This window comes from Panthera uncia, chromosome C2, assembly GCF_023721935.1.
Source record: "Panthera uncia isolate 11264 chromosome C2, Puncia_PCG_1.0, whole genome shotgun sequence".
Taxonomy (NCBI): domain Eukaryota; kingdom Metazoa; phylum Chordata; class Mammalia; order Carnivora; family Felidae; genus Panthera; species Panthera uncia.
The window spans coordinates 112,381,554-112,408,446 of NC_064810.1; the positions used below are offsets into that span (position 1 = coordinate 112,381,554).

Here is a 26,893-nt window from a genome sequence, read left to right on the forward strand (position 1 = left end):
AAGAAGAAGAAAAAAGAACATTTACCAACACCATTTTCATTGTCTGAGGGGAGGATGTTTAACTTTCTTTGACAGACTAGAAGCTAGGTCCTCACTGGACCACCAAACTTTGATTATTATTACCCTCATGTTACAGATAAGGGGACTTGGGTTCAGAATGATTATGCAACTCATTCCAAATCACGCAGCTAATAAATGGTGGAGTTGGGAACTGGAGATAGATTTATTTGATTTGAATACACTAGACTTTTCATTTCTTAGGGTACTTACTGAGTTAAAAACAAAAAAACAAAAAAACAGTCAGCTGAATGGGTCTTCTATTATCCACCTTCCAGAATAAAATTAATGTTTCTGGGAGGATGAGGAAAGAAGTCACAGAATTTCAGGATAAAGAGACATTAGAAAAGCCATTTAAGGGATCTTGCCGCCCCTGCGTGATGGGTAGATTCTTCCACAGCTACTGGTCTAGACCACAGGGAAGGTCCTAAGGTTCTTCCATATCCAGAGCTAAATATGTGAACCAACTATTCCAACCCATGGATTTCCTCCTTGAAACCATAGAGCCCATCTTAAACTCCTCTCTCTCATAAGACCCACATGTCTGACCCATGTCTGGATCTTCTCTTCAACCCTTTCAACTGTTTCCCAAAGGGTGCCACTTGTGAATCCTTTCCTCTTGATTTTTCTATGGGCAGTTTCTCCACACACCGAGGTCCCACCAGGCCCAGCTTTTCTGAATTCCTTCCAATGTCTTCTGGTGACCTTAAAACCTACCAAAGCAGTGGACTGTTTACCCAACTTCCTTTTAATGTTTGTTTATTTATTTTTGAGAAAGAGAAAGAGAGAGACAGAGCTCAGGCAGGGCAGGGGCAGAGAGAGAGGGAGACACAGAATCTGAAGCAGGCTCCAGGCTTTGAGCTGTTAGCACAGAGCCTGACATGGGGCCCCAAACCGATGAGCCATGAGATCATGACATGGGCCAAAGTTAGGTACTTAACCAACTGAGCCGCCCAAGCGTCCCAGCCCAACTTCCTTTTAAAAATCACCTAAGAATTCACAAATGTGAATAAGTTTTGTGATACAACAACATAGAAGTTTTGATTTTGGTAGAATTTAGCAACTGTTGCTTATGAGGAAGATTGATAACCTCTTTAAAAAAATTTTTTTTAATGTTTATTTGTTTTTGAGAGAGAAAGACAGAGCATGAGTGGGGGAGGGGTAGAGAGAGAGGGAGATACAGAATCTAAAGCAGGCTCCAGGCTCTGAGCTGTCAGCACAGAGCCTGATGTAGGGCTCAAACTCATGAACCATGAGATCATGACCTGAGTTGAAGTTGGACGCTTAACTGACTGAGCCACCCAGGTGCCCCTATAGCCTCATTATTTTTTAATGCAAGAAAGAAAAAATGCAAATCCTTTGATTTTTAGAATCAAGTAATATAGAAATGCATTCTCCTTGTAAGAAATAAATATAATAATCCTATCTCTTCTCAGTGCTGTATGTGTGTTTGATATGTACCCCCCCCTTTTTTTTGGCACTTTCTTAAGTTAGTATAGACATCAGTCTGCACACCCAGGAAAAATATACTTTGATCTTGTATGTTTTAAAAAATAAAGAAATTACATTCATGATAAAAACATGTTGCACTTAAAATGAAAGAAGTAGACTTCTAGGCAGTGATATGTAAAGGTGTCTCAAATATGTAGTTGAGAAATGAGAGCAAGCTGCAAAATAATACATGTTATATGATTGCAATGCCTTAATATTCCTAAGTGTGCGTTTCTAAACCTAAGTCAGAATACCACTCTAACTGTTGAAAGGCATTGTGGCTTTCTAAATGGAAAGTCTCAAACAAGGTCTAATAGTAACAGATATCCCAATATATGATGACACATAAATCAATGGCAAAGGCTCCTGTTCCTTTCCTTACTTACTGTAACTGTGGCAAAGGCACTCTATTTATTTGTTCCAAAAAAAATTTAGCATTTATTCCTTGACATTCCTAGAGGATATACAGAATAAAAAGAAGAAATATGTACAATTTACAATCTGTTGGGAGTAAAGAAAGTCCATGAAAATTTAAACAACAGTACAAAACTGTGTGGTTAACTACCAGGCCTGGACACTGTAGCTGGTGAATTCAGAAAGAGAGAGGTGTCTATAGGCTGAAATAATCATGGCAGTCTTCACTGAGGAGGTAAAATCTCAGGAGGCTTGAAAAATGGGAAAAATTTGGATAAGACAAGGAAGGGAAAAGGGGAGGGAGGAAATACCAGGCTGGGGAATGGGTGTGCATATTATCAGATGAATTCAGAAAGCCCACTCTAACAATGGGGAGGAAGAAGGTAAATAACATTTGCTAAAGTCTGACTGTGTACCAGGCTCCTCATGTGTCCCCAAGGTCCTCTATAATGTGTGCTGTTTTATCTAATTTTCACAACTTCCTAATTGGGAAAGTAATTGTTACTATCATTTGATAAGTGAAGAAATTGAGCTCCACAATTACACACAGGTTACACAGCGGGTAAGTGGCAGAGTTAAGTAAAATGCAAACTCAGAGCTGTCTGATCGCGGTGCTCAGGTATTCCTCCGCACCCTGCTCTGTGTCCCTACTCAGTCAACTTACCAGAGAGAAGGGATACTGAAGTCGAATTATGGAGACGAACTTGGAATATCAGATTGGGAGCTAGATTATGGATAGTCTTCGATCTCAAGAAATTTGAGAATGATGTAAAGTATTAAATGACAAGGAATTTAAATTAGCATCTAGAGGAACAAATTATTAAAATTAACATATAATGAAGAATCGGGGAATGGTACATAGATGGACTGGAACAGTGGGAAAGTGGAGGCTGGAGAGTAAACTGCAGACAATTCCAGTAATTTAGGAATAGATAATAATTGTCCCGGGATGATAGATGATCTGGGTAGCCTATGTACCCAGTAATTCAAGCAAGCTCTAATACTGGCGAAGAATCAGTGTTCTCTATTGGTTGTGCAACATTTCACCCAGCCTGACTAATGAAAACTAAATGCATTTAGAACCAAAATGACGTATGTGTAGATGAAACACATGATGGACTCTTATGCAACCCTGATTTATGTAAATGGATACAAATAAAGGAAGAAAGCCTGGATTATAAAAGAAAGGCAGGCATCACTCATTTAGCCTCTCCAGGCTTAGGGCTTGAAAATGAAGGCCCTTTTACCATTAATGTTTCTGTTTTTTGTTAGTTCTCCAGGTTGGGCAAAAGATAGGCACTACAGCATAGGCATCAAAGAAACCACTTGGAACTATGCTCCTACTGGTAAAAATATGCTCAATGGGAAGCCTTTTTCAGAAGATCAGTAAGTAATACCTTTGCAGGGAAAAGTTGCTATCAGAAACAAAAGTTGATAATTGTTATTCACTGATAAAATGCTGATGAAAAATTTCCCATGATTGACCCTTTAAGGGCACATTTGTTATTTGAACCACTTCCTTTTGTTCCTTTGTTTGTTTTCTGTTTTTGCATTTATTTATGTATTTATTTAGCTAAGCATGGCACGGAAGACAGATATTGATAGAAATCAGAAATCATTCCTTTAAAATTTTTTTTTAACCTTTACTTATTTTTGAGAGACAGAGAGAGACAGAGCATGAGCAGGGGAGGGGCAGAGAGAGAGGGAGACACAGAATCTGAAGCAGGCTCCAGACTCTGAGCTGTCAGCACAGTGCCCAACACGAGGCCAAACCCACAAGCCGTGAGATCATGACCTGAGCCGAAGTCAGACGCTCAACTGACTGAGCCACCCAGGCACTCCGAAATTATTCCTTTTAGAATTGTCACCACTCTTGCCATCATGGAACATTATTTCAGGGATCATCTCTAATTCTGTGATTATCATCAACTTTGTGTGGTGCTCAAGATATGAAACAACATTTTTTCTTCTGATATGGAGGGTGTGATGGAGATTGTAAAAATTGCAGCTGTCTTCTTGATTTCTCTTTTCAAATAATTGGGAGGAAGAAATCTAGAGGTTATGGACGGGATTCTGATTTACCATGTTTGCTGGCAAAATGACCCTAAGTCTACCAACAAATATACAAATCCATTTAAACATGTAAATAATTCTAAGTCATAAGAATTGATCTAATGCTCGAGATCTAAATTACCCTTCAAGTGAGGTTAGAAACCTTCTTGTGGCTTAGTACAAAAAATTTGTTAAGTCCTGCAAACCAAAATGCCATGTATATTTGTATTTGTATTTGATCTCTTCATCACATACTCCAAACGTTCTCCTTGCCTACAGTACCTTTTTTTTTTTTTAAACTCCCTTAGCATTTTCTCTAGTGTCTTGAATTTTGTCTATCAAAATCAGACTGCAAATCTTCTTACTTCTAGTTTGAGTTGATTTAACATTTTTTCTTTCCTGTCAAAATATGTTAAAGTTCTTGCTTTTTGTTTCTTTATTTTTTACAGAGAGTTTCAGTCCTATGTATATCTACAACGAGGCCCAAACAGGATAGGATCTGTTTATAAAAAGGCTTTGTATTTTCAGTATACTAATGACACATTTCAAACGATCATTGAAAAACCATCCTGGTTGGGATTTTTAGGTCCAATAATTAAGGCAGAGACTGGAGACTTCATTTATGTACATGTAAAAAATTTTGCTTCAAGAATCTATAGTTTCCATCCTCATGGACTCAGCTACACTAAAGAAAATGAAGGTAAGTAGATTCTCTTACCTTATATTTCTGAGTTGTTGTTTATGGAAAGTATGAGCCCATCACATCAGGGAAAGCAGGGTAATTATCAACTAGTAGTCATTTGGGATGAATGCAGACTCTTACTTTTGATGTCTTTAAAAAAATTTTTTTTAATGTTTATTCATTTTTTGAGAGAGAAACAGAGCACAAGTTGGGGAGGAACAGTTGGGGAGGGGCAGACGGAGAGGGAGACACAGAATCCAAACAGGCTCCAGGTTCTCAGCTGTCAGCACACAGCCTGATGCAGGGCTCGAACTCACGAACCGTGAGATCATGACCTGAGCTGAAGTCGGACGCTTAACTGACTGAGCCACCCAGGGGCCCCTGATGTTTATATCCAAGACAATCCTTTTTCATTTTCTCATCTTGAATAAGTGACTACTCTTCTGCAATTCCTGGGAAAGAAAACATACTTTTTACTTTTCACTAGTAATAATAACACAAACTAACTATATTCATGGCTTAATGGAGAAAGCATGGGTCATGTTCAATTTTTTTTTTTTTTTTTTTTTTTGGGTAGGAGACACTCATGAGAAAATGTTAGGTTAGCAGAAATACTATTCTACCCCCACCTCACTTCACTTCCTCATGGATGAGGATTAGCCTCTTGAAAACATCAGCATCAAGAGCAATGATTTTTTTCCAGACAGTATCTTGTCTCCCAAACATCAACACTCACAGTTGCCTAATGGTGCTGGAAAAAGGAAGGGAAGAAAAAGCCAACAAAGAAGGTTTTTGTGTTCAGCGTGGAGAAAGGAGGGTCTTGAAAGATGGGTAAATGTGTGAGCGGTTGACCATGCTTCCAAATCTTCTATTGAATGGAGGAATTTTATTCATAGTTATGAGGGCTCCAGCCTCAAGAGAGAAAGATCTGAGGCAAAATTCTAGGAAAAGAAGAAAGAAAGAAGAGAAAGCCTCCAGATTCAGAACTGGGGTGATAGCTCAGGGTAACGTAAGCTATGCAAAGGGCCACTTTTGCACTCTAGTGGACTGCTTGGAGGACACATGGATGCCTCTCGATGCCTGGGGTCCCAAGTCTAATTTGCAGTGAAGAGAATAGGGAAGGCAACTCAGGAGCCCAGACTTCTGTATCAAAGGTCTAGGCATATAGTAGATGCACAGTAAATATTTCTGGAATTCATAATAATGGTGATAATGGTATGCAATTATGCTGCTTGCCTCATTCCACTTTAGTCTAGAAACTGGACAAGCCGGACATTCAGGTGGATGCCAGTTAAAGAAGAAGAGACAGGAAGCAGGAAAGAGGAGGGGAGAAATGCTCACTTGATTCTAAAAATGCAAATTAACATACATTTATGGCTTAACAGAGAAGCATGAGTCACATTCAAAACAGTGCTGCCCAGTAGTTATTGTGACCACAGTGCAGATTATGTTTTCTAGGTGCTCTCTATCCTGATAATACTACAGGATGGCAAAAGGAAGATGATCGCCTGGAGCCAGGGGCACAATATACTTACAAGTGGTATGTAGAAGAAAAACAGGGGCCTGGCCCCAATGACAGTAACTGTGTGACACGGATTTACCACTCCCATGTAGACACTCCAAAAGATGTGGCTTCCGGTCTTATTGGACCAATTCTGACTTGTAAAAGAGGTAACATATTTTTTCAAATCTCATTGTAGCAATAGAACCAGAATAAGCGGGCTCTCCCTCGTTCTCCTAGTGGAATTTTTCTATCAAATGAGCTCCCTTTTCCTGCTTTGACCTTGATTCTCCAGTCGAGAAAGTAAAGTTGCCCTCTCAGACTCTGAGCACTAGATGGCGATGGTGAGTCCGAGGCCTCAGTTCAAGTTCAGTGACGCAAGTTGGTCACTAGATGGTAGTCAAACCCGGTAAACTTCTCTTGGTGCCACCTTTTCACAAAATGACCCCTTTCTCCTACAGAAATATGTTGAATCAGCAGAGTGCAAGAAAGTAGGAAGATGAGAAGTTGTCTGCCTATTCCTTGCATGCTTTGCTCCTTACGGTTCTGTCTGTAGATGTGCAAGATTTTACTTTTATATTTTAAGTTGAATCAGTTAGAATCACCAGTTTATCTTGCAGCAAAAATAATTATTGCAAAAAGCAAGTTTTGTTGTTCTTTATGTTTCAGGCACACTGGATGGAGACACCGAAAAAAATATCGACAGGTCTTATGTTTTGATGTTATCTATAACTAATGAAAACAGTAGCTGGTATATCGATGAAAACATTAAGAAGTATACTGAATCCGGCAAAGTAAATACTAGTGATCCTGGCTTCCAGGAGAGCAATCAGATGCACTGTAAGATTAAAGAAAACTTCCTTATTCATAATATCCTGTAATTCTAACTTCTGTGGTTCTATTTAGTGATTTCCTTTTGTTCAAGTTTGTGTGGTTGAGTCTACATTTTCCAGTTTTTCGCCCAGGGCACACTGGTTGATATGCAAGAGTCATCTAGTAAGTCCTGCTGGTTTGCAAAGTGTCGTAGCACATAAAGTTAGGTAGGTGCATATGTTTTCTATAGTCTGATATTGATCAAAAGTGCATGGGAAATACATAGGAAGGATGTAATTTTAAGGTAATAAAATATTATGGAAGAACAAAAACATAACTGACCAGATATTTTACGAAAATGTGTTTCTACACAGGATTTTTCAAAAAAGATGCTCTCGTTATCACAGTCACCTCTATCCTTGTTCTCTTCCTTCTGGGACTTAGCTTCTTTCTATTCTTTTCTCCTCAGCTCTACTCTCTGCCTTCCAGCTTACCTTCCTCCTCTTTCCTCTAATCTCTGTGCTTCTAACACTTCTGATTATATAGATATATATAGATATATAGATATTGATAGCCTCTTTGTGTGTGAAACATAAATCAAATCCTCTGGTAGATTATGCGTGAGAAGAATGCTGACATGGTGAGCTTTGTGTAATATGAGGAAATGCGCAGAATGTACAGCATGTGGTCCTGATCTACCACGTGTGATAGATCAAGGCACGTTTGTTTTCTTGGCTTAGTTGGTAGAGCACGTGACTCTTGATAATCGGGGTCGTGAGTTTGAGCCCTGAATTGGGAGTAGAGTTTACTTAAAAATAGATAAAGTAAAATAAAGTATATGTTGGTTTTCAGCAATAAACGGATACATGTATGGAAATCTGCCCAATCTCACCATGTGCTCAGAGGACAGGGTCAAGTGGTATATTGTTGGCATGGGTGGTGTGCTGGACACACACCCCCTCTATCTGCACGGACAAACTCTGATATCTCGGAATCACAGGAAGGACACCATCACCGTCTTCCCTGCCTCACTGGAAGATGCCTTCATGGTGGCCAAGGGCCCTGGAGTATGGAAGCTGGGATGCCAGATATATGGTAGGGATTTATTACCTTTATGTAATATAGGTTCAGAGAACTTTCAAGATTACAACCCACCACGAATGCCTTATCTTCCAAATGGAGAAACTGATTTCTAGGGAGGTGATGGCATTGCCTTTTGGAAAGTCGGTAAAGGGATTAGAACTGGAACCCAGGTGTCTGACACTTAACTCCATAAAAAGGAACCCTTTTAGATATACTAGGATGTTTTGTTTTGTTTTTACAAAAAAAAAAAGTTTTGTATTTATTCGTTGGTGAGCCTTATGAAAAGCCTGAATGTCATAGCACATATTACCATTTGTCTGTTTGTTTTTTAGTTGAGAAAACAAGTTTCAAGAAGTTAAAACACTTGCACAAAACCCTATAAGAAGAATTGCCAGGAATTATGTAGGATCAAATGATTCTAACCCAGAACTCAGGAAACCTACGTATTTTCATTTATTTACCTCTTCATTCACAGTCTCCATTGAATAACACGATGGCCAGTTATGATGTTATTAATCTTTTCTATTCTTAAATAGGATCAAACTGTACACATAATCTTGCAAATGTTTTGTTTTACCTTTCAATCAAAAAACATCGTTGTTATTAGAACTGAAGAATTTCACTTTTCTTTTTTTGTACAAAAATGGGGTTTACTTCTCTGATCAAAACCCATCTTTTTCTAAGTCTCATCCTTTGGTTAGCATCATGCTTCAACTAATTACTTAAAGAAGTATACAGCAAGTATTTATCAGGATTTGTTATATGCTGTGGCCTTCCTAGGGCTATGGGAAAGAGAACCCCATGAAGTTCCCATAACTCAAGGATCGACTTTAATGATTAGAAGTTTCTTACTTAGAGGAGCACCTGGGTGGCTCAGTTGTTTGAGCATCTGATCTCAGCTCAGGTCATGATCTCACAGTTCGTGAGTTTGAGCCCCACATCGGGCTCTGGCTCTGCTGACAGCTCGGAGCCTGGAGGCTGCTTCAGATTCTGTATCTCTCACTCTCGATGCCCCTCCCTGGCTCACACTCTATCTCTCTGTTTCTCAAAAATAAATGAAAGTTTAAAGAAATTTAAAAAAAAGTTTCTCACTTAGAAAGGAATATCATTTTCAGGTGAAAATGTACACTCAGCCCCACTCTTCCTAGTTATTTACTTTGCAGACAGTGTCTTCAAGTCAGGTCTGGCCCTCAACTCTGCTGAAAAAATAGGGTTGGCCCTAAGCACAATTGAAGAAATTTCTTAGAGTTCCTTGTCTGATTTCATTGACTCTATAGCTTTTCGTGTGTTTAATCAATCTCTTTCTGAGTCCTAGAATTGTTTGTGGTTTTAAAAATTTACCTCCACTCTTTTAAAAGTGTTTAAAATTTATTTAAAATTTTACTTTATGTTGTTAGTAATTACAGGATACATGGGTAGACTTTTGCTGGAAAGAAAGGAAGGACAGAAAGGGGAAGGAAAGAGGTGGGGCAAGGATTAGGTGGGAGACAGCAGGCAGAAAGAGTGAAAGTCTAATGTGATGTATGTGGGCCAGCTTGTGCTAGCTCAAGAGGGCTGAGAGTTAAGTCAGCCAAATGGTAAACTCTTGGTAACTTCAGACTGCCCACAGTGGGAGTGTTTAGACCACAAAAATTAGCAAATAAATCAAATGTTGTGTTTTTTGTCTTTAGAGCGTCTAAGAACACACCGTTAGTCCAACCCTCCCATCACCATCCTTGTCCCTCCCAGACATTACACCCTGGGTACGAATACTTGGAAACCTGTTTCCTATGCATTTTCACATAATGTATGTGAACATGTAGAAACAAAAATACATAGCTATATTTTGTGTTTTGTTTGACATAAATAGTTCATATTGCATATAATTTTCTACTATTTGCAATCTTTTCTATGACATTTCTTGAAATTTTTTCTATGGCGTTCCCCATACATCTAACTTGTTCTTTTAAATTGTTGTATAGTTTTCCATACTGGGAATGTATCCTGAATTGTTTAACCATTTACCTACTGATTGGCATTTGAATTGCTTCCACTTTTTTGGCTTATCACCAATTTTATAATTTACATATTTTTTATTTGTATCTTTTTATGTATATGCAAATATTTTTCTTAGTTGACTACCAATAAGTGAAATTATATACTGGAAGGTGTTTAATTTCAACAAATTCTGTCGGATTGCCTTCCAAAAAGTTACCCTAATTTACACTGCCACTGACAGTGCTCTGAAATCAAAGCATAAGACTGATGCCTTCATGGAAATGTTCCTGCCTTGATTTTCTTTCTGTCTGCCAACTAGTTAATCTAATAAATCAACTAATTCATTCGTGACTGATGGTAGTAATTTTATACCCATGAGGAAAGATGTTTTTGGCCAAATAGACTCTCAAATTCTTCCTGGTACACAGGTGCCATCTTCTTCTAGGGTTTGGTCCAATGGTGGTTATTATTCTTTGGTAATATATGTTCCTCTAACATTATCTTGGTATCCTGCTTTTTGTACTTGCTTCATACATTTTAGGTTTTTACACAGAGTCTGGAAGTAAAATGCTTTGAGTTTCTCAAAAAAGGAGACGTTGCAATATTATTGACTAAAATACAAAATATATATGGAATAAGAAAAATGTTTTAATAACATTCTCTACTTGGGTTTACTGTTTTTCAGATAGCATGCAGGCCTTTTTCAATGTAACGAATTGCCACAAACCTTCAATAGATGTTACTGGGACACGTATTATACGTTACTATATTGCTGCTGAAGAAATTGTTTGGAACTATGCTCCATCTGGTATAAATCTCTTCACTAAAAAAAATTTAACAGCTGCCGGAAGGTAATCATTCAGGGATTAAAATATTTATGATTAAATAAAGATAATTGAACTTTTTCATAACCAGCTACTCTTAAAAAGGATTTAAGTAACTTATAATAAAAAGGTACTGATAAAATAAAAGTAGACAAATAATTATATGGGTAATTAGAAAATATTGAGTCGAAGGATCACTACTACACAAAATAGTTCTCTATTTTACCTGTGCCTTGACAGCCAGTGCAAAGTAAAACATACTTGCTCATTGTTTTTTCTTAGCACTAAATTTTAAAATAGATTTATTATGTATAATTATGAGACATAGTGGATAATGTCATCAATAACAATTTTACAAAGATTCAAAAAGTTGCCATGTATAATTTATACTTTCTTGCTAAGGTCTAAAGGCATAATTAAATAATTTCCTGTGAAATTATTTTTTTTAATTCTTTTAAAATTAAGAATTTAATTTCTTAATTAAAAGAAGAAATGAAATTCTTTTTTAAATTATTTTTTAAAAATTCTTTCCTGTGACATTCTTAAGTCACATTTTATAAATATTTTTTATTTAATAACACCTAAGACTATATTACCAGTTGCTTTTTTAATGACCCAAACTAAGACCAAAATACATTACTGTGGCATCAGCATTTAAAAGTACACAAAAAGTCTTTCTGACTTTTATATTTACCAATTCAAAGATTACAGGAGTTTTATTTATTTAAAAAAAATTTTTTAATGTTTACTCATTTTTGAGAGACAGAGTGACAGAACATGAGCAGGAGTGGGGCAGAGAAAGAGGGAGACACAGAATCTGAAGCAGATTCCAGGCTCTGAGCTGTCAGCACAGAACCTGATGTGGGGCTCAAACTCATGAACCATGAGATCATGACCTGAGCTGAAGTTGGATGCTCAACCAACTGAACCACCTAGGCACCCCAAAGATTATAGGAGTTTTAACCCTTCTGGTCTGTTAAATGAGTTATATGTCAGAAAATATCAAGTTCTAAAACCACCAAGAAATATTTCCCATTATATTTATTTTTCTCCAACTTGCTTACAGAAAATTTGAGAAAACTAAGAATGTTATATCAAGTGAATATTTTTTGTTACATCTTAAATGCTCATCAACAAATTACTCAATCCGTGTAATGGAAATTTTATATTAATTGTTAGAAAGATATCTGGGCTTAGAGAAAAAATTAGATTCAGAGTTAGGTCCAACTCTCATTGTATATTAACTAAAATAGGTATGAATTAGTAGATTTCTTTCTTTCTTTCTTTCTTTTTTTCTTTTTTCAGCTTGCTTGATTGTCCTGGCTATGAAATTCTCTGATGTCTTAGTATGACAAGTCACTACTTCACTGCTAGGGAATACTTTTTCTCAGGGGACCCAACTTAATTTTATCATAATAACGTTTAAAAATAAGAATGACATCTCTCATCTTAATATTCTAGCATCTCTGCACATAGTTGTTTAAAAAGTAGTGTTTGTTACTACCTGACTGAAAAAGAATGTCTTTTATTCCAGTAGAAAGTGTGAACTACCAGGTAGACAAAAATACCCATGCATAGATAAAAGGCTGAAAAGAAATCCATGGAAAATGTTGACAGTGATTATATGTAGATAATGGGATTATGAAGATTTTTAAAATTTTCATCGTATTTCTTCTCATTTTTCAAATTTTCTAAAATTAACATGTGTTGCTTTTATAAATAAATTGCAAGTACTTTAAACCAGATATATGTAGATTCTTACTTTCTTTTCACATGATCACTGTTAATTTGAAAGTTCTTTGTGTATCTATTTTCTCTGCACAGTGAATCCCAGGTATATTTTGAAAAAAGCCCAACCAGAATTGGAGGATCTTACAAAAAAATAGTTTACCGTGAATACACAGATGCTTCCTTCCGAACACAGAAGGCAAGAGAAAAGCACCTTGGAATCCTTGGTAAAATTCTATTCATAGTTTGCAGAGTTATAAACACTGTTTGTACATATTCTGTGCAATCAAAATAGAAATTTTAGCTGTCATCTTATAACCTTATGAAAACAATACATTCTGATTCACCAATTCTAAACTATAGTCTTTTATTTCTATACATCCAATAAGATTAATATAGTCATATGATCCAAAGTGACTTTCTAAAAAACACCCTGCATCATCTAGAGCTCTTGAAGTTGGAAGCGTTTCTGGTTCATGACATCATCTCTTTAATTTGTTCCTAAAAGAAACTTACTCAAGTAACATACCTGACAATTGTGTTTGTGAAAACCGAGAACAACTACTAATTCTGTTGGTTTCTAGGCCCTGTCATTAAGGCAGAAGTGGGACAGACCATCAAGATCACATTTTATAACAATGCTTCCCTGCCACTCAGCATTCATCCTCATGGACTACGTTACAACAAGAGCAACGAGGGCTCATTCTACGAAACACCTGGAGGAGGTAAGTATAGCTCAAGGGAGGTCCAAGCAAGCCATACTGCAGTAGAATGTCATTTGGAAAATAAAACTCCTCCTGGGCACCTGGGTGCCTCAGTTGGTTGAGCCTCAAACTTTTGATTTCTGCTAGGGTCATGAGATTGAGCCCCGCAGCAGGCTCTGCACTGAGCATGGAGCCTGCTTGGGATTCTCTCTCTCTCTCTCTCTCTCTCTCTCTCTCTCTCTGCCCCTCTGCTCACTCACACAAGTGCGTGTGCACATGCACTCTCTCTCAAGTAAATTTGAAAAATAAGACAAAAAGAAAAGAAAAATTTTCCTAAAATCATTATGAGCCCACTTTTCACATCATAACAGCTCTGTGTCCTTATTATGGCAGTAATCCATCCCTAACACCTTTCAACTGCCACCCAAGGTGCTATGAGGTGAGCAAGATACAGTCTTTGCTCACAGAGATCTCACAGTCTAGACCAGGGTCCTTCTGGTGTTAGGTCCTATTTCACAAATATTTATTTCTTACTAGGTATCCCTCCACCCTCCTCACATGTAAATCCTGGCATGACATTTGTCTATACATGGGAAGTTCCAAGAGATGTAGGTCCTACCTCCGTGGATCCCAACTGCCTGACTTGGTTATACTATTCCTCAGTAAATATGACAACAGACATCAACACTGGCCTTGTAGGGCCTCTTGTTGTGTGCAGAAATGGAAGTCTCGGAGAGGACGGCAAACAGGTGAGTCATGGAACTATGTCTGGATATGCCTTGGTGAGAGGTTGCCTGAGACAGAACTGCAGGGGAAAAGCAATGTGGCAATCAACAGTTTCAATTTCTTCTGTGTGCTGATTCTCCCAATTCTATCCTTTTCTTAACTCCAGACCTGTATCTTCCCCTGCCCAATGAACACCCACCCTACCATGTTCCAGATACCTCTAATTCCACTTGACTGTTTTAACTCTTTATCTCACTCTGGACAACCACTACCTGCCCCTCTCTCCTGTAAATCAGCCTTTTTTCCTCTACTCTGTCTCTTAGTTAATGACATCACCCAGCCCAGGACTTCCATCAACAACTCCTTTCTCACCTTCAGTATTAGTCACCAAACTCCCAATACCCCTGCTTTTTTGAGGCACCATCTCCTCTTTCTGAATTTCATTAACCTCCTGACTCCTGTTTCCACTCTCATTCTGCTTCAAATTAGCTCCACAACCCTTCCTTCCAAATCCAGCTATAGCAGTCTCCACACGAAAAATCATTTTATAGTTTGTTGCCTCAGAAGTCAACATACGAGGCCCTGTTGATCCCTCCAAATCCATGCCTCCTTCCCTGCCACCTGCACACACAATTCTGGCTCCACTGCAAAATTAGCTTGCTAGTTCCTGGGGAAGAGAGTCTAATTCACATCTCTTTGATTTTGCCCTCTTCTTTTACCTGCTGAAACGGGAGACATTTTTAAAACTCTGAAGGTCTCTTCCTGCCCTTCACACAATATTCACTAACTAATGTGGTTTCTGCAGGTTACCATAGTTCCTTGTGTATGTTTCTGTTGGAACACTTATCTATGCAATTATGTTTACTGGAATTTCTGTCCCACTAGACTATAACTTTCTTGAAATCATAACAAGGTTTTATTAATTTTTTTGGAACAACCACAGCCCCTCTCTGACATTGTAGGAAGTGCTCAATAAATGCTTGAAGAATGAATTTCCCTTGTTCCTCACTCAAAGTGAACTAATATCCAATTTCTTTTTTGCATTTTTCTGCATTTTTTATTGTATTATCTTCTCATAATTTATAAGGTAATAAAGCCTAATAAATCCCTCCAAATAAATATATGTATAATTGAATGTATATTTTACTTAAAAATGAGACTATATATTAATAGGCATCCACATAATGAAAGTGTTTCAAGTCTCATAATTCTTACCGTACATATAATTTTTCTATTTATACAAAAATATAAATATGTGTACAAATTTAATTTCTTCATAAATGCTAAGAATGCAGACTTCTTCATAAACTTCATAAACTTCTTCATAAATGCTAAGAATTCAGACGTTTCAGAATTGAAAATATTTTACTTACTTTCTACAAAGCATCTCATGAAAAGCCACTATACACATCTATGATCACACAGTTTAATTTTATGAAGTTCAGATGTAGGGCCTTGTAAATTCAGAGAAAAAGCTTTAAATGCAAATAGCTGTAGATAATTCTTGACTTCTTAGTTCTGTGATAAATCCATTCACTGGGATTCATGCCTTTATATAAAATGTCCATAAGTGGATTTTTTCAGAAGTATACAAATCCCTTTATATAGGAAATCCTATGTACATATCAACTATTTGACTAGACTTTGTATATAGACTATATTTCACATCTATTCCTTTTTCTATTCTCATCCACAGAAGGGAAAAGACAAAGAGTTTTACCTGCTCGCCACAGTATTTGATGAAAATAAAAGCTATCTCTTAGATGAAAATATCAGAACATTCACTACAGAGCCTGAAAATGTGGATAAAGAGGATCCAGACTTCCAAGAGTCTAACCAGATGCACTGTAAGGGAACATTCAGTTTATAAGACAAATGTATTAAGAGTTGTTTAATTTCATTGAGCCTAAAGGATTATGGATTGTTTAAGAGAGACAAACATTTTCCCCTCAGAGTTTTGGCTACTATGTTTCATGTTTCTTTTAAAGTTAATTTCCCCACAAAAATATTAACTATTAAAATGATTATGTTAAATTCAATTTACTAAATATTTAACAATGCCTTTTTGGTGCACTATATTGTTTAGCTATTACTAGATGTGAGACAAAATTCATGTATTTTTCTACTGCCAAATTAGTGGTATAGGTGGGTGGAGTGTTTATTGAGTTGGTTAGTTAGTTGATTGGTTGGTTGGTTGGTTGGTTGGTTGGTTTTTGAAAACTGCAGGTATAGGGGGAAAGGACTGGTCTAGAATCTAGAGACGTAGACTCTGATCTTAACTGCTCTCAATATTAGCTTAATGACACTGGACAAATAATCGCCTCTTTGGCATTAGTTGCCTTAAGTCTAAAAGAAGGGGTTTAACTCAATCTTGAGATTCTTACATGAATGAGCTGCTTTATGATTAGTCCTTCACTGAGTTTCAAGAGATGGCAAGTTACAATAAATTAAATATTCTTTTCTTTGTCACAAATGTCTTGTAGCCATAAATGGATACATGTACGGAAATCTGCCTGGACTGGATATGTGCTTAGGAGACAACATTTCATGGCATGTTCTTAGTGTGGGATCAGAAAAAGACTTACATGGAATATATTTTTCAGGAAATACCTTCACTTCCTTAGGATCAAGGGATGACACCATCCCTCTGTTTCCCCACATTTCCCAGACACTTTCTATGACACCAAATTCCTTAGGTAAGTAGTGGATATTCTCTTTCAGACAGAAACATGTCCAAATTTTGAAAAACAGTGTCTTTACATGAAGTGAATATTGTTTGTACAGAAAAAAATGAACGTATACAAAATGCTTAAAAAACCTTTCCCCTGCTCCATTTAATTTATAGGAGCAGTAGTATATCATTTTCCAGGACATAAAAATAGCCTTCACCCCTCTCAGTTTTCTCTTCTTGGGCGCCAGACTCCTCACTCCTCAAAATCAACCCACACTCCTCAAAAGCAATGAAGATGCCTTGAAGAATTTGAACTTGTTTTCATTCTATTCTATTCTCCGTTTCTTACTCTTCTGTGCATTTGTTTCCCAGGCCTCCCTTCTGTTCCTGTCTTCTCTCTGCCTTTGCTCTGTAGGGAAATGTTTTCACTTCAGTGAGGTTGATTGTTGATGGCAAAAAAAAATTTTTTTTTAATAATATTTTTTTTCGTTTATTTTTGAGACAGAGAGAGACAGAGCATGAATGGGGGAGGGTCAGAGAGAGGGAGACACAGAATCTGAAGCAGGCTCCAGGCTCTGAGCTGTCAGCACAGAGCCCAACGCGGGGCTCGAACTCACGGACCGCGAGATCATGACCTGAGCCGAAGTCGGACGCTCAACCGACTGAGCCACCCAGGCGCCCCCCAAAATTTTTTAAAAGTCACCCCATATCAGTAAGTTGTTAGGGGTGTCAGGGCCGACCCTTGATCATCCTATAGAATAATGCTAATTTCACTCTTGAGCTGCCCCCTGCCCCTCTCTGCCTCACCCAGGATTCTCATTCCTCTTTACACTGTTCTGCCTTCTTCTTTAATCCATAGCTCTTATCAGCTTCCAACTCCATCAAAGTTACCTGCTGTGTTTATTGCTTACCACCCTCCCAGCAAAATAAACCCTAAGGACAAGGATTTTTAACTGTTTTGTTCATTGATGTTTAGAACTATGCCTGGCATCAAGATAAATAAGTATCTGTGAAATTAATGGAAAACAAATAAGTGGACTGTTTTACTGTATTACGTTTGGGGGTCTATATCCTATAGATGACTTCACAGAGAAATCTGAACCCAGAGCTTTACCCACTCATTTCTTACTTGCCTCTAGGAACTTTTAATGTGGTTTGCATGACAACAGAGCACTATCTAGGAGGCATGAAACATAAATACCACGTGAGGCAGTGTTCGGAGGCAAACCCTGATCAAACACAGTATGAGGAAGAGAAAACCATTTATATCGCAGCTGAGGAAACCGAGTGGGATTATTCTCCCAGCAGGAAGTGGGAGAAACAACTGCAGCATTTACAAGGAGAGAAGTATGGCCCTAACCCGGAAGAGTTCATTCTGGAGTCCCCCAGTCTTACTTTTTCTGTCTCACACATGTGCGTGTGTGTGCATGCATTGTGTTTATCTGGTGTGCCTTGTGCGTATGGCGTGCATGTGTGTGACAGGCGTGTGTGCGTGGTATGTGTGAGGCATGCATGTGCTTAGGATGTGTTCCACTGCAAATAACTTCACAGACTATCCGTGTGTCATTCCTTCAATTATAAGTGGCTTCAAGTCCTCCTAAATATCTGCATCACTTACTTCTTTCTATGCTCTGTTTCTTCCTGTCTTTCTTTTCACTTCTTGCTTCCAATCTTCCTCAGGCGTGTTACCATCCAATCTCACCACATTGAGGTGTCATAAACGTAACTTCAACTACATTTAACCTTTGGCAGATTTTCTTTTTGTCTTCATTTGTTTCTGTCAATCTCTCTTCTTTTGGGAACCTCAAACTGAAGACTCTCATTTTGTGTGTGTGTGTGTGTGTGTGTGTGTGTGTGTGTAAAATTTGATTTCTTTCTCTGACTTTCACTTACACTATTTATTCATTTATCAAAACTAAAATTTCATCCTGAAAATATGTTTTGAAGTACAGAGTGAATAACCAACAGCCTTACCAGAGGTAATTTTTTTTTTTTAAGGAGAATTACTTTCCATGATAAAGTAACCTCTAGACTTTAATCAGTTGTGCTATTTCAATAAGGAGTCCTTCCACATGAGAATTTGTCTACTTTAATGGTTAAATTAACTAGCTTTGTGTGTTTTTTGTTTTTGTTTCTATTTCCATAAAGCAAAACAAACATATATTTGGATAAAATATATCTTGGGTCCAAATACAAGAAAGTCATATACCGTCAGTATGATGATATCACATTTACGAATCAAACAAAAAGAAGTGAAGATGAAAAACATCTGGATATACTAGGTATTGACACATAAGATTGGTCTTCAGGTTTTTCTTCTTGTCTTCAGCCACTAGAGACTGTTGCAAATGTGAGGATATTGTCAACCTCCACCTTTACAGAGGAAAGTGCCTATAATTCAAACTTTAATTTGTTGATAGGCAGTTTTTTAATCAAGCAAATTGATTCAAGTGCTGTTTCACAGAAAATGAAGAGACCCATAGAAAATTAATGTGGTCAGTTTCAGATTACCTGACTTCTTACCCTGAGAACCCAAGAATTCTAGAGAGACCTTATAAGTAGCATTAGGGATCATTTCACTGATACTAAACTGAAGCCCAGAAGCCCTACAATAGTGAAGAAGGGACCTCTTTGTTTAAGTGTTTAACTTAAACACTTGAAGTGTTAATATTTAGTTTCATCTTCTGTCCAAGAGTGAGGAAAATTACAGCCCTTTCTTCTACCCTTGACAGGTAAGCTAAGGAAATTATAAGTCATCCCAATGCATGTACATGTAATATCTCCCAAAGTCACACAGCATTTCCAGAGGTCACATGATGTTTTCATATGTCCAAAGACATTTCCATATGTTGCACAGTATTTCCAAAAGTCACATGGCATTTCCATATGCCCAAATTTTATTTGGGTCTTGATATCTGTGTGACTGTCTATTGGAGGCTATTTTCTGGTGTGGGACCCTGAGAAGATGGATTTACATGCAGTTATAGAAACTATTACTGTTCTTGGCTCCTCATTGGCCTCATGAACTTCCCTCTTTGTGACCCCAAGAAAGAGGTCTATGCTATCCAGTTCCTACTGCTATTGGGTGGGCTCCTATCTTTAGTAATAGCAGGTTGTTAGTTTTCACTAGGATTCTGGCTGAGTGCATCAAGATAAATAACATAATGTGACCCTCTAGATTCCATTATTATTTATACAAAAAAGGAAAAAACTTTATGGAAAAGAGAAAACAAGCATAGTGTTTGAGAAAGTGGGATGGCCATGGGGACAAAGAAAGGATGTCCCTAGGTACCATCTAGTGTCCACCAGGTATCTTCAGGGCTCTGATTCAGTAATTATAGCACAAGTTTGAAGAGAATTCTTACTGCTTAGTTCATCTCAAAACCAGAATTTTTAGTCACTGATATAATCTGCTCTAAATAGAAAGAAGATTTAAAAGAAATTTTTTACCTCCAGTTCTTGACCTGGATGGAAGGGAGAGAGAGTACAATGAAGGGATCTTCAGTCTGTGAGAAAAAAAATCACCCTTGGTCAATAAAAAGGCCTTCCAGCTCCTCCTAATTCTCCACTAAAGGGGGAAAGAATAAAAGGTTTCAATGATAAGGTTGGTCAAGAAAGAATATAAAAGATTTCACTTCTAAATTGTGTGTTTTTGTAGGCATTAACTGATGCTCACCAAAATAAGTTTTCTAGAGACTTAAATTTTCCAGGCAAAAACATGTTTCATAAATCAGCAATGATCCGTTTGTTGAAAGTGTGTTTTATTTGGCTGCGTGTTAAGGAAAAAGGATAAAAATAAGTCACTGTATAAATACTTAAGGGGACAGATGACTCATAATTTAAAATAAATAACAATTTATTGTAACATTATAACATTTTCCTTTTTATATTCCCTAGGTCCTATAATATTTCTCACTCCTGGTCAAAAACTCCGAATTATCTTTAAAAATGAAGCCTCAAGACCATATTCAATTCATGCTCATGGAGTGAAAACAAACTATTCCACTGTTGTTCCAACACAGCCAGGTAACTGCTTTGGGAGAAAGAACAGTTTCAAAGCTTTTATGCAGGACTATATGCTAATGTTCTTTCTTAAATACTGGTGTAGTTCTAGATGAGAGAGACCAGTGAACTAGTAACAAGATTCTAAAAGAGTTTAGGAGCAAGTTCCTTTCACAAGTCTTGAGTTGGCTTCCAGGATGGGTGCCATGGGCAAAACTCCCCAGTTTACACAATTCTGTCCTAGAACCACCTTCCTTCCCAGCTCTCCACCAGTCTAGCTGCCAGGTATTCTCTTTCTGTGCTCCACCTCTCCAATTCAAGTGCTAAAGTAGGAGTTGAATATAAGATGTAGTGTGTGAAGGAGGGGGCAAGGGAGAGAATTGAACCACTAAGAGGAAGTAATGAACCTCATGTGCTAACGTTTCTATGGCATCATCACTATACAGCATGCCATTCCACATGCCTCATACAAAAACAAATGCTTTTTAATATAAATGCCCAAGGAGCAGACTCTGAAATGAAAATTTGTGTTCAGATAGTGCTCTTGGGATCAAAGGCAATGGAGAGAAAGAGAAGGAAACAGAATTGGGTAGGGGGAGAGGTTAGGCAGAGATGCAGCTTCAAAAGAAATCACAGCCAACCCAGAAGTTCTGAAGATAGGGTGGCATTCAGCTGTCCTGAGGTAGGGTGAGAAAACTGGGCCTTTCTGTCCCTGCATCTGTCATTGCATGCAAGGTTGGGTGAGGTGGCTCTCTTCCCCCAAGGCTATCCTGAAGGGGGTAGACAGCCTATGGAGCAAACGTTCCTTCATTCTTAAAGGGGATCTGAGTGGGGCATCTGGAGCGTCTACCATATTTGCCCACCAGAACAAGTAATTCTGGGAATTGAAGGTATCACCTAAAGAGCCAAATTCGGAAAGGGAAAACATGTGGGACAGAGGGATGAAAGACAGATTTTGATGGGAGGTGGAATATTCCCTTTTGATTTTAAAAAAGAGATGATCCCATAGTGGTGTCAACATGAATCTCCTATTAAGGGAGTTCGCAAGTCAGCACTCTTCTCATTAGTCAGAGAAGGATCACATTACCTACTTTCCACAAACACTTATGAGTACCTGCTGTGCCCAGGCACTGTGTGGTGCTTTGGAAGGGGAGGGTTGGTACTAAGTAGATTGATTGTTAACAATTTGGAAGCAGGGAGGCTAGGGATAGGAGTGGATGTGCTTGGGAAAATTAATTTAAGCCTCTGGAACTGGCAGATGCAAGATCATTCAACAAGGGGCAGGGGTGGGAAGAGAGGTCCAAAAGAACTTTGCTGAAATAGGCAAGAATATAGGATTCAGAGTCAGTAGGGCTAATGCAAATGCTTTGGGAGCAGGGAAGAGCCACATTTGATCTATAAATTGGAAGGATCAGAGCTGGAATTCAAAACAAGTTCGTCACATTTCAAACCCCGAGTTATCTTCACTGTAGTAAATATTTGCAGAATGAATGGGTTAGATATTTAATGACTGCCGTTTTTCAATGACAAAATCACTATAAGGTTTTGCTTCAGTAACCCTGAGAACGTAATGGCTAGCAGTGATGGTTACATCAACTTCACCCTGTGGCCCAAGTAATGCAACACCAATGGCTTCATTTTGCACCATCTTGTCTAATCCCTAAATTCCCATTTTATGTGCATGAGAAAACAGAAGCTCAGAAAGTGTAAACACATTGGCTAAGACCAAAAAAAACAGTAAATCCAGGAGTAGAAAACTAGGACTACACTGCCTAATATTTGTATGGCTTTAGGGTTTGCTCATTATCTGGGTTGCCATAAAAGCATATGCTTTAAAAGATTCTGTTTATATACACCGTATTTGTCTGTTTTAGGAGAGATCCAAACATACATTTGGCAGATTCCTGAAAGAGCTGGTCCTGCCTCAGAAGACTTTGAGTGCATACCTTGGTTTTACTATTCAACTGTGGATGTGGTTAAGGTAAACTTTAAATCAGGTCGTGCTTTTCCTCCTATCTCCTCTTAGAAATTATAATGGAAGAAAGAAGGAATTTAATTGTGTTAAAAAAAAATATTAGTTCTTTGTAATCTTTCTTTTTAAGTAACCTAAATGCTGCTCAGCTTTTATTCTACATAGGTTTGCATTTTTCACGAGCAAAATCATTGCATTATGATTACTTAGATTTGTGATACTTTCCGAAATGCCACTGTGAGCTGAAAATATAATAATATCCTCCTCTTTGTTTCATTGGCTAGGATTTGGATTACAGAAGACAAAGTATGGAATTTAAAATTTTCTGATTTAATGAGAAATAGACACATACACATATATATATTTTTAAAACCATCAACTCTGGAGTTCAGTTTATTTGCATTTAACAACAACAACAAAAGTTTCCTCTCCAAACTTTTAGTTATTTTGGCCCTCTCTCTGCCTTGCACAAGAATCTACGCAGACATTCAACCCAAAACCAAAATGAGTATAAACAAACCAAGGCTCCCAGCTGAAAGCGGCTGTGGGGGCAGAGGCATCACAGGAGAAAGGATCCAAGACCTTTATACTGCTAACCAACTCCAATGCCAAGAAATTCTAATTAAAATCAAAGCTCTGGGTTTTGTTTTTTTTTTTAATTAAAATTTCAAAAATAGAGCTAAATCCACTGAGGAATGTGTCTGAAATCCCTTTTAGGAGTTAGCTATTCTCTTTAGACTTCAACTCGAATGAGTGGGATGATAATTTTTCCTTAATCAAGGATTTAACATGTCAAACATTTTACTCTTTACTCTCAGGCTTAGAATCCTAATAACTAAAAACTCAGCATCTGACCTCACTAGAACTAACCTTTGATTCTACTTGTTTCACTGGTTGGGGGAAATTTTTAGTTCTGGGCACAGTTAATAATCTTGCTTTCCCTCTTCAGGATCTTAACAGTGGACTGGTAGGTCCTTTGATAGTATGTCGCAAAAACGCCAATGCCACCTTAGTTCACCGTGTTCTCCACTTCATGATTTTTGACGAGAACAGATCCTGGTACTTTGAAGAAAACATCAATACCTATTCTTCAGAACCAAACAAAGTAGACAGGAATGATGAAACTTTTTACCTCAGCAACCAAATGCACGGTAATGTCCACTCACTGACTCATCATCTGTGGTCCATAGGTTGTTTTCCACAAAGGAACAAATGAAGGTTCACATTTGTCAAACTCAGCACCTCAGAGAAGATAGTCACGTAGAGCTGTTGTGCAGATCATGTGGACCAGGGGTTGGCAAACTATTTTTCAGAAACCCCAGATAGTAAAGAATTTAAGCTTGGAAACTGTACAGTCTCTACCATAAGCTATTTTCTACTCTGCCATGGAGCACAGAGTTACCCGTAGACAGGATGTCAATAAATGGATGTGGCTATGAGCCAACAAAACTTCATTTAAGGACACTGAAATTTGTATTTCATATAATTTTCCCATGTCAGGAAATACTCTTTTTTGTTTTTGTTTTCAACCATTTAGAACTTTAAACCTATTACTCATGGGCCATAGAAAAACAGGCAGTGAGTGGGCTGGATCTGGCCTAAGGGCTGTAGACTTAACAGTGTGGTAAATTCCAGTGCCTCTGGAGCCATGTGGGTGGGTGATGTAAAACCAAGAATACCAGTTATAATTTCTGAAGGGCTTTACTACCCACATTTCTAAGTATTTTACTGGGATGAACACAGGTAGAGGTGGGGCTTGAGGCACACTGGAGAGCACATGGCCCCACCTGATTTTCCCACCAGGGAGAACTTTCAAACACCCCACGCTCATCAACCAAAATTCTTCTATAGTTTGGTTATGATTAGGCATGTCCAGTTTATGTCTTCCCTCCCATCTAGAATCATAGTAATGAGACAATTATTCAAATAAAAAGCACATACACAATCTCAATCACAGTCATACTCAGACTTCTGGTCCCAGTCCTTCTACCTGAGGAAACTAGGGGGTACGACTAGATAAGGGATCTTTAAGTAAGGCAAACCCAAATGTGATCTTTTTCAATTTCTTCATCCCCCCGACCCCAAACATATATAGAAAATTTAAAATTAACCCAAGGACTGCATCCTTGCTACCCATAATCATTTAATAAGCCTCATAGAGGGCTTGGAGTTCCCTACTGAGTGCTAAGGAGATACAAAGGCCCATAAGATGAGACATCTTCTCTCAAGTTGTTCACAGCACAGGGGCAGCAGACTTGTGCATTGTTACAACGCAAGGCTGACCTTGGGGGGATGCTGAAACAGAAATATAAACACAGTGCTGTGTTTTAAATTCCAATTTGGAAGAAAGGCTTCATGAAAGGGAGGGGACTTTCTAGTTGAGTATTTAAAGATGCACGGGAGTCTGTTGAGTAGAAAGGCAGGGGAATGACATTCCATGTAGATGGAAGAATAGGAACTAAGAAAGAAAGAAAAGAGAAAGCCAACAGGATTGTGCAAGACCTTGAATAGCCTGTTAAGAATTTAGACTCCATCTAAACTGGGGTTTCTCAAGCTTGCCACTATTCATATTTTCGGTCTGATAACTATTGGGGGTGCTCTCCTGTGTATCGTGAGATGTTTAGCAGCATCCATACCCTTTGCCCCTGGGAAGCCAGTAACACCTTCCTGCAAGTTGTGCAACACAAAATGTCCCCAGGCATTGCCAAATGTTCCCTGCAGGACAAAATCCTCTTAAGAACCACTGTGCTAAAGGCAGCAAGGGCACTGAGTGAGGGAACAACAGAAATAGTTGTGTACCACAGGGACAGCTCTGGCAGTCAGCTAGGAGTGTGTGTTCCAGGTATAGTCCATGGAATAGCAGCATCAGCATCACTTGGGAGCTTGTTAGAAATGCAGAATTTCAAGCTAAACAGACCTAGTAAATCATAATCTGAATTTCAACAAGATAGGCCAGGCCACATACACATTAAAGTCTGAGAAGCACTGTCTAAAGCAGAGTCTCCTAGTTGTTTCTAGAATATCCCTCCATCAGCTAAAAGGATTAGAACCCAACCTCCATAGATATATGGTTATAAATTATGTATTTGTACCTTTGTATTAATGCATTTTTGGCATTTCAAAAGATGAACACAAAATAGAAGGGTAAAAAAGGAGGATATATTTATAAAACACATATAACGAAATTAATATTTTCTTCCTATTACCCTTTGGAAACCACACCTATAGAGGATTAGACAGAGGGAAAGACGAAAGGCCTGGACCTCAGTCAATGGACATTCTAGTCATACCAGTGACAGATCACAAAAGTCTGACTTGGAGCAGTTAAAGAGGAACACACTCAATTTCAAAGCATCTTGTGATCATCTTAAATATACTTTAAATATAATATAGATATACTTTAAATATAGACATCTTTAAATATTTATATATTTAAATTATTAAATTATTAAATTATATTTAAATATAATATAAATATACTTTAAATATAGACATCTTTAAGTATCCATCAATTCAAGTATTCTTAGTTGTGAAATATTCTAGTTCAACCTAATTATGTTAAAGCAAAGTCAATGCCTCATTTCTTCAGGCAAGGAAAACTCTAGAGTTAGACTTATCCATGAATGGATGGCTTGGTCACATTTAACAGCTTCCTTAGGCTGACTTTAAAATCCTCATGGCCTCTGAAAACATCCGTGATACTTCTATGAGGTGTTTTTAAAAGAAGCCTACATTATTTAAAACCTTTGTTGAATATAATAAATTGTGTCCCTCCACAGCAATTAATGGAAGAATGTATGGAAACAACCAAGGTCTGACGTTCCATGTTGGGGATGAAGTGAACTGGTATCTGATTGGCATGGGGAGTGAATTTGACCTGCACACGGTTCACTTTCATGGCCACAGCTTTGAATACACGGTAAGAATCCTGGACAGCTTCGTTTAATTATTGTGGTGTCTGGTAAAGTAGTCATTGGGGCAGCATAGCAGGATAACAGGACTAGAAAGGAAATGACTAAGCCAGAACTGAAATTCAGTATCTACAATCTATACTATATCAGGTGCATGTAAATAATTATACATTCAGCTCTTTGTGCCCTACGAACACTCAATAAATGCTTGTGAATGCATGACGTGCCTTTATTACTCTAATCTGGTGTCACTCGTTAGATAAATAAGACTTCTATAATCACCTT

The 26,893-nt window shown here is 37.9% G+C and overlaps 1 protein-coding gene across 1 annotated transcript in view; it reads left to right on the forward strand.

Annotated features, from left to right (window-relative positions):
- Nucleotides 1–3,185: 3,185 nt before the first annotated feature.
- Nucleotides 3,186–26,893, forward strand: part of LOC125921957 (ceruloplasmin-like) — a 29,772-nt gene continuing 6,064 nt past the window's right edge. Inside the window, exons 1-17 of the mRNA XM_049629742.1 lie at nt 3,186–3,348; nt 4,464–4,714; nt 6,155–6,367; nt 6,867–7,037; nt 7,863–8,105; nt 10,756–10,921; nt 12,719–12,849; nt 13,207–13,347; nt 13,864–14,075; nt 15,749–15,899; nt 16,536–16,748; nt 17,863–18,070; nt 18,872–19,005; nt 20,621–20,749; nt 22,600–22,706; nt 23,647–23,848; nt 26,477–26,616. Coding sequence (XP_049485699.1) covers nt 3,194–3,348; nt 4,464–4,714; nt 6,155–6,367; nt 6,867–7,037; nt 7,863–8,105; nt 10,756–10,921; nt 12,719–12,849; nt 13,207–13,347; nt 13,864–14,075; nt 15,749–15,899; nt 16,536–16,748; nt 17,863–18,070; nt 18,872–19,005; nt 20,621–20,749; nt 22,600–22,706; nt 23,647–23,848; nt 26,477–26,616 — 2,967 coding nt within the window. The 5' untranslated portion in view covers nt 3,186–3,193. The remainder of the gene's footprint in view (nt 3,349–4,463; nt 4,715–6,154; nt 6,368–6,866; nt 7,038–7,862; nt 8,106–10,755; nt 10,922–12,718; nt 12,850–13,206; nt 13,348–13,863; nt 14,076–15,748; nt 15,900–16,535; nt 16,749–17,862; nt 18,071–18,871; nt 19,006–20,620; nt 20,750–22,599; nt 22,707–23,646; nt 23,849–26,476; nt 26,617–26,893) is intronic.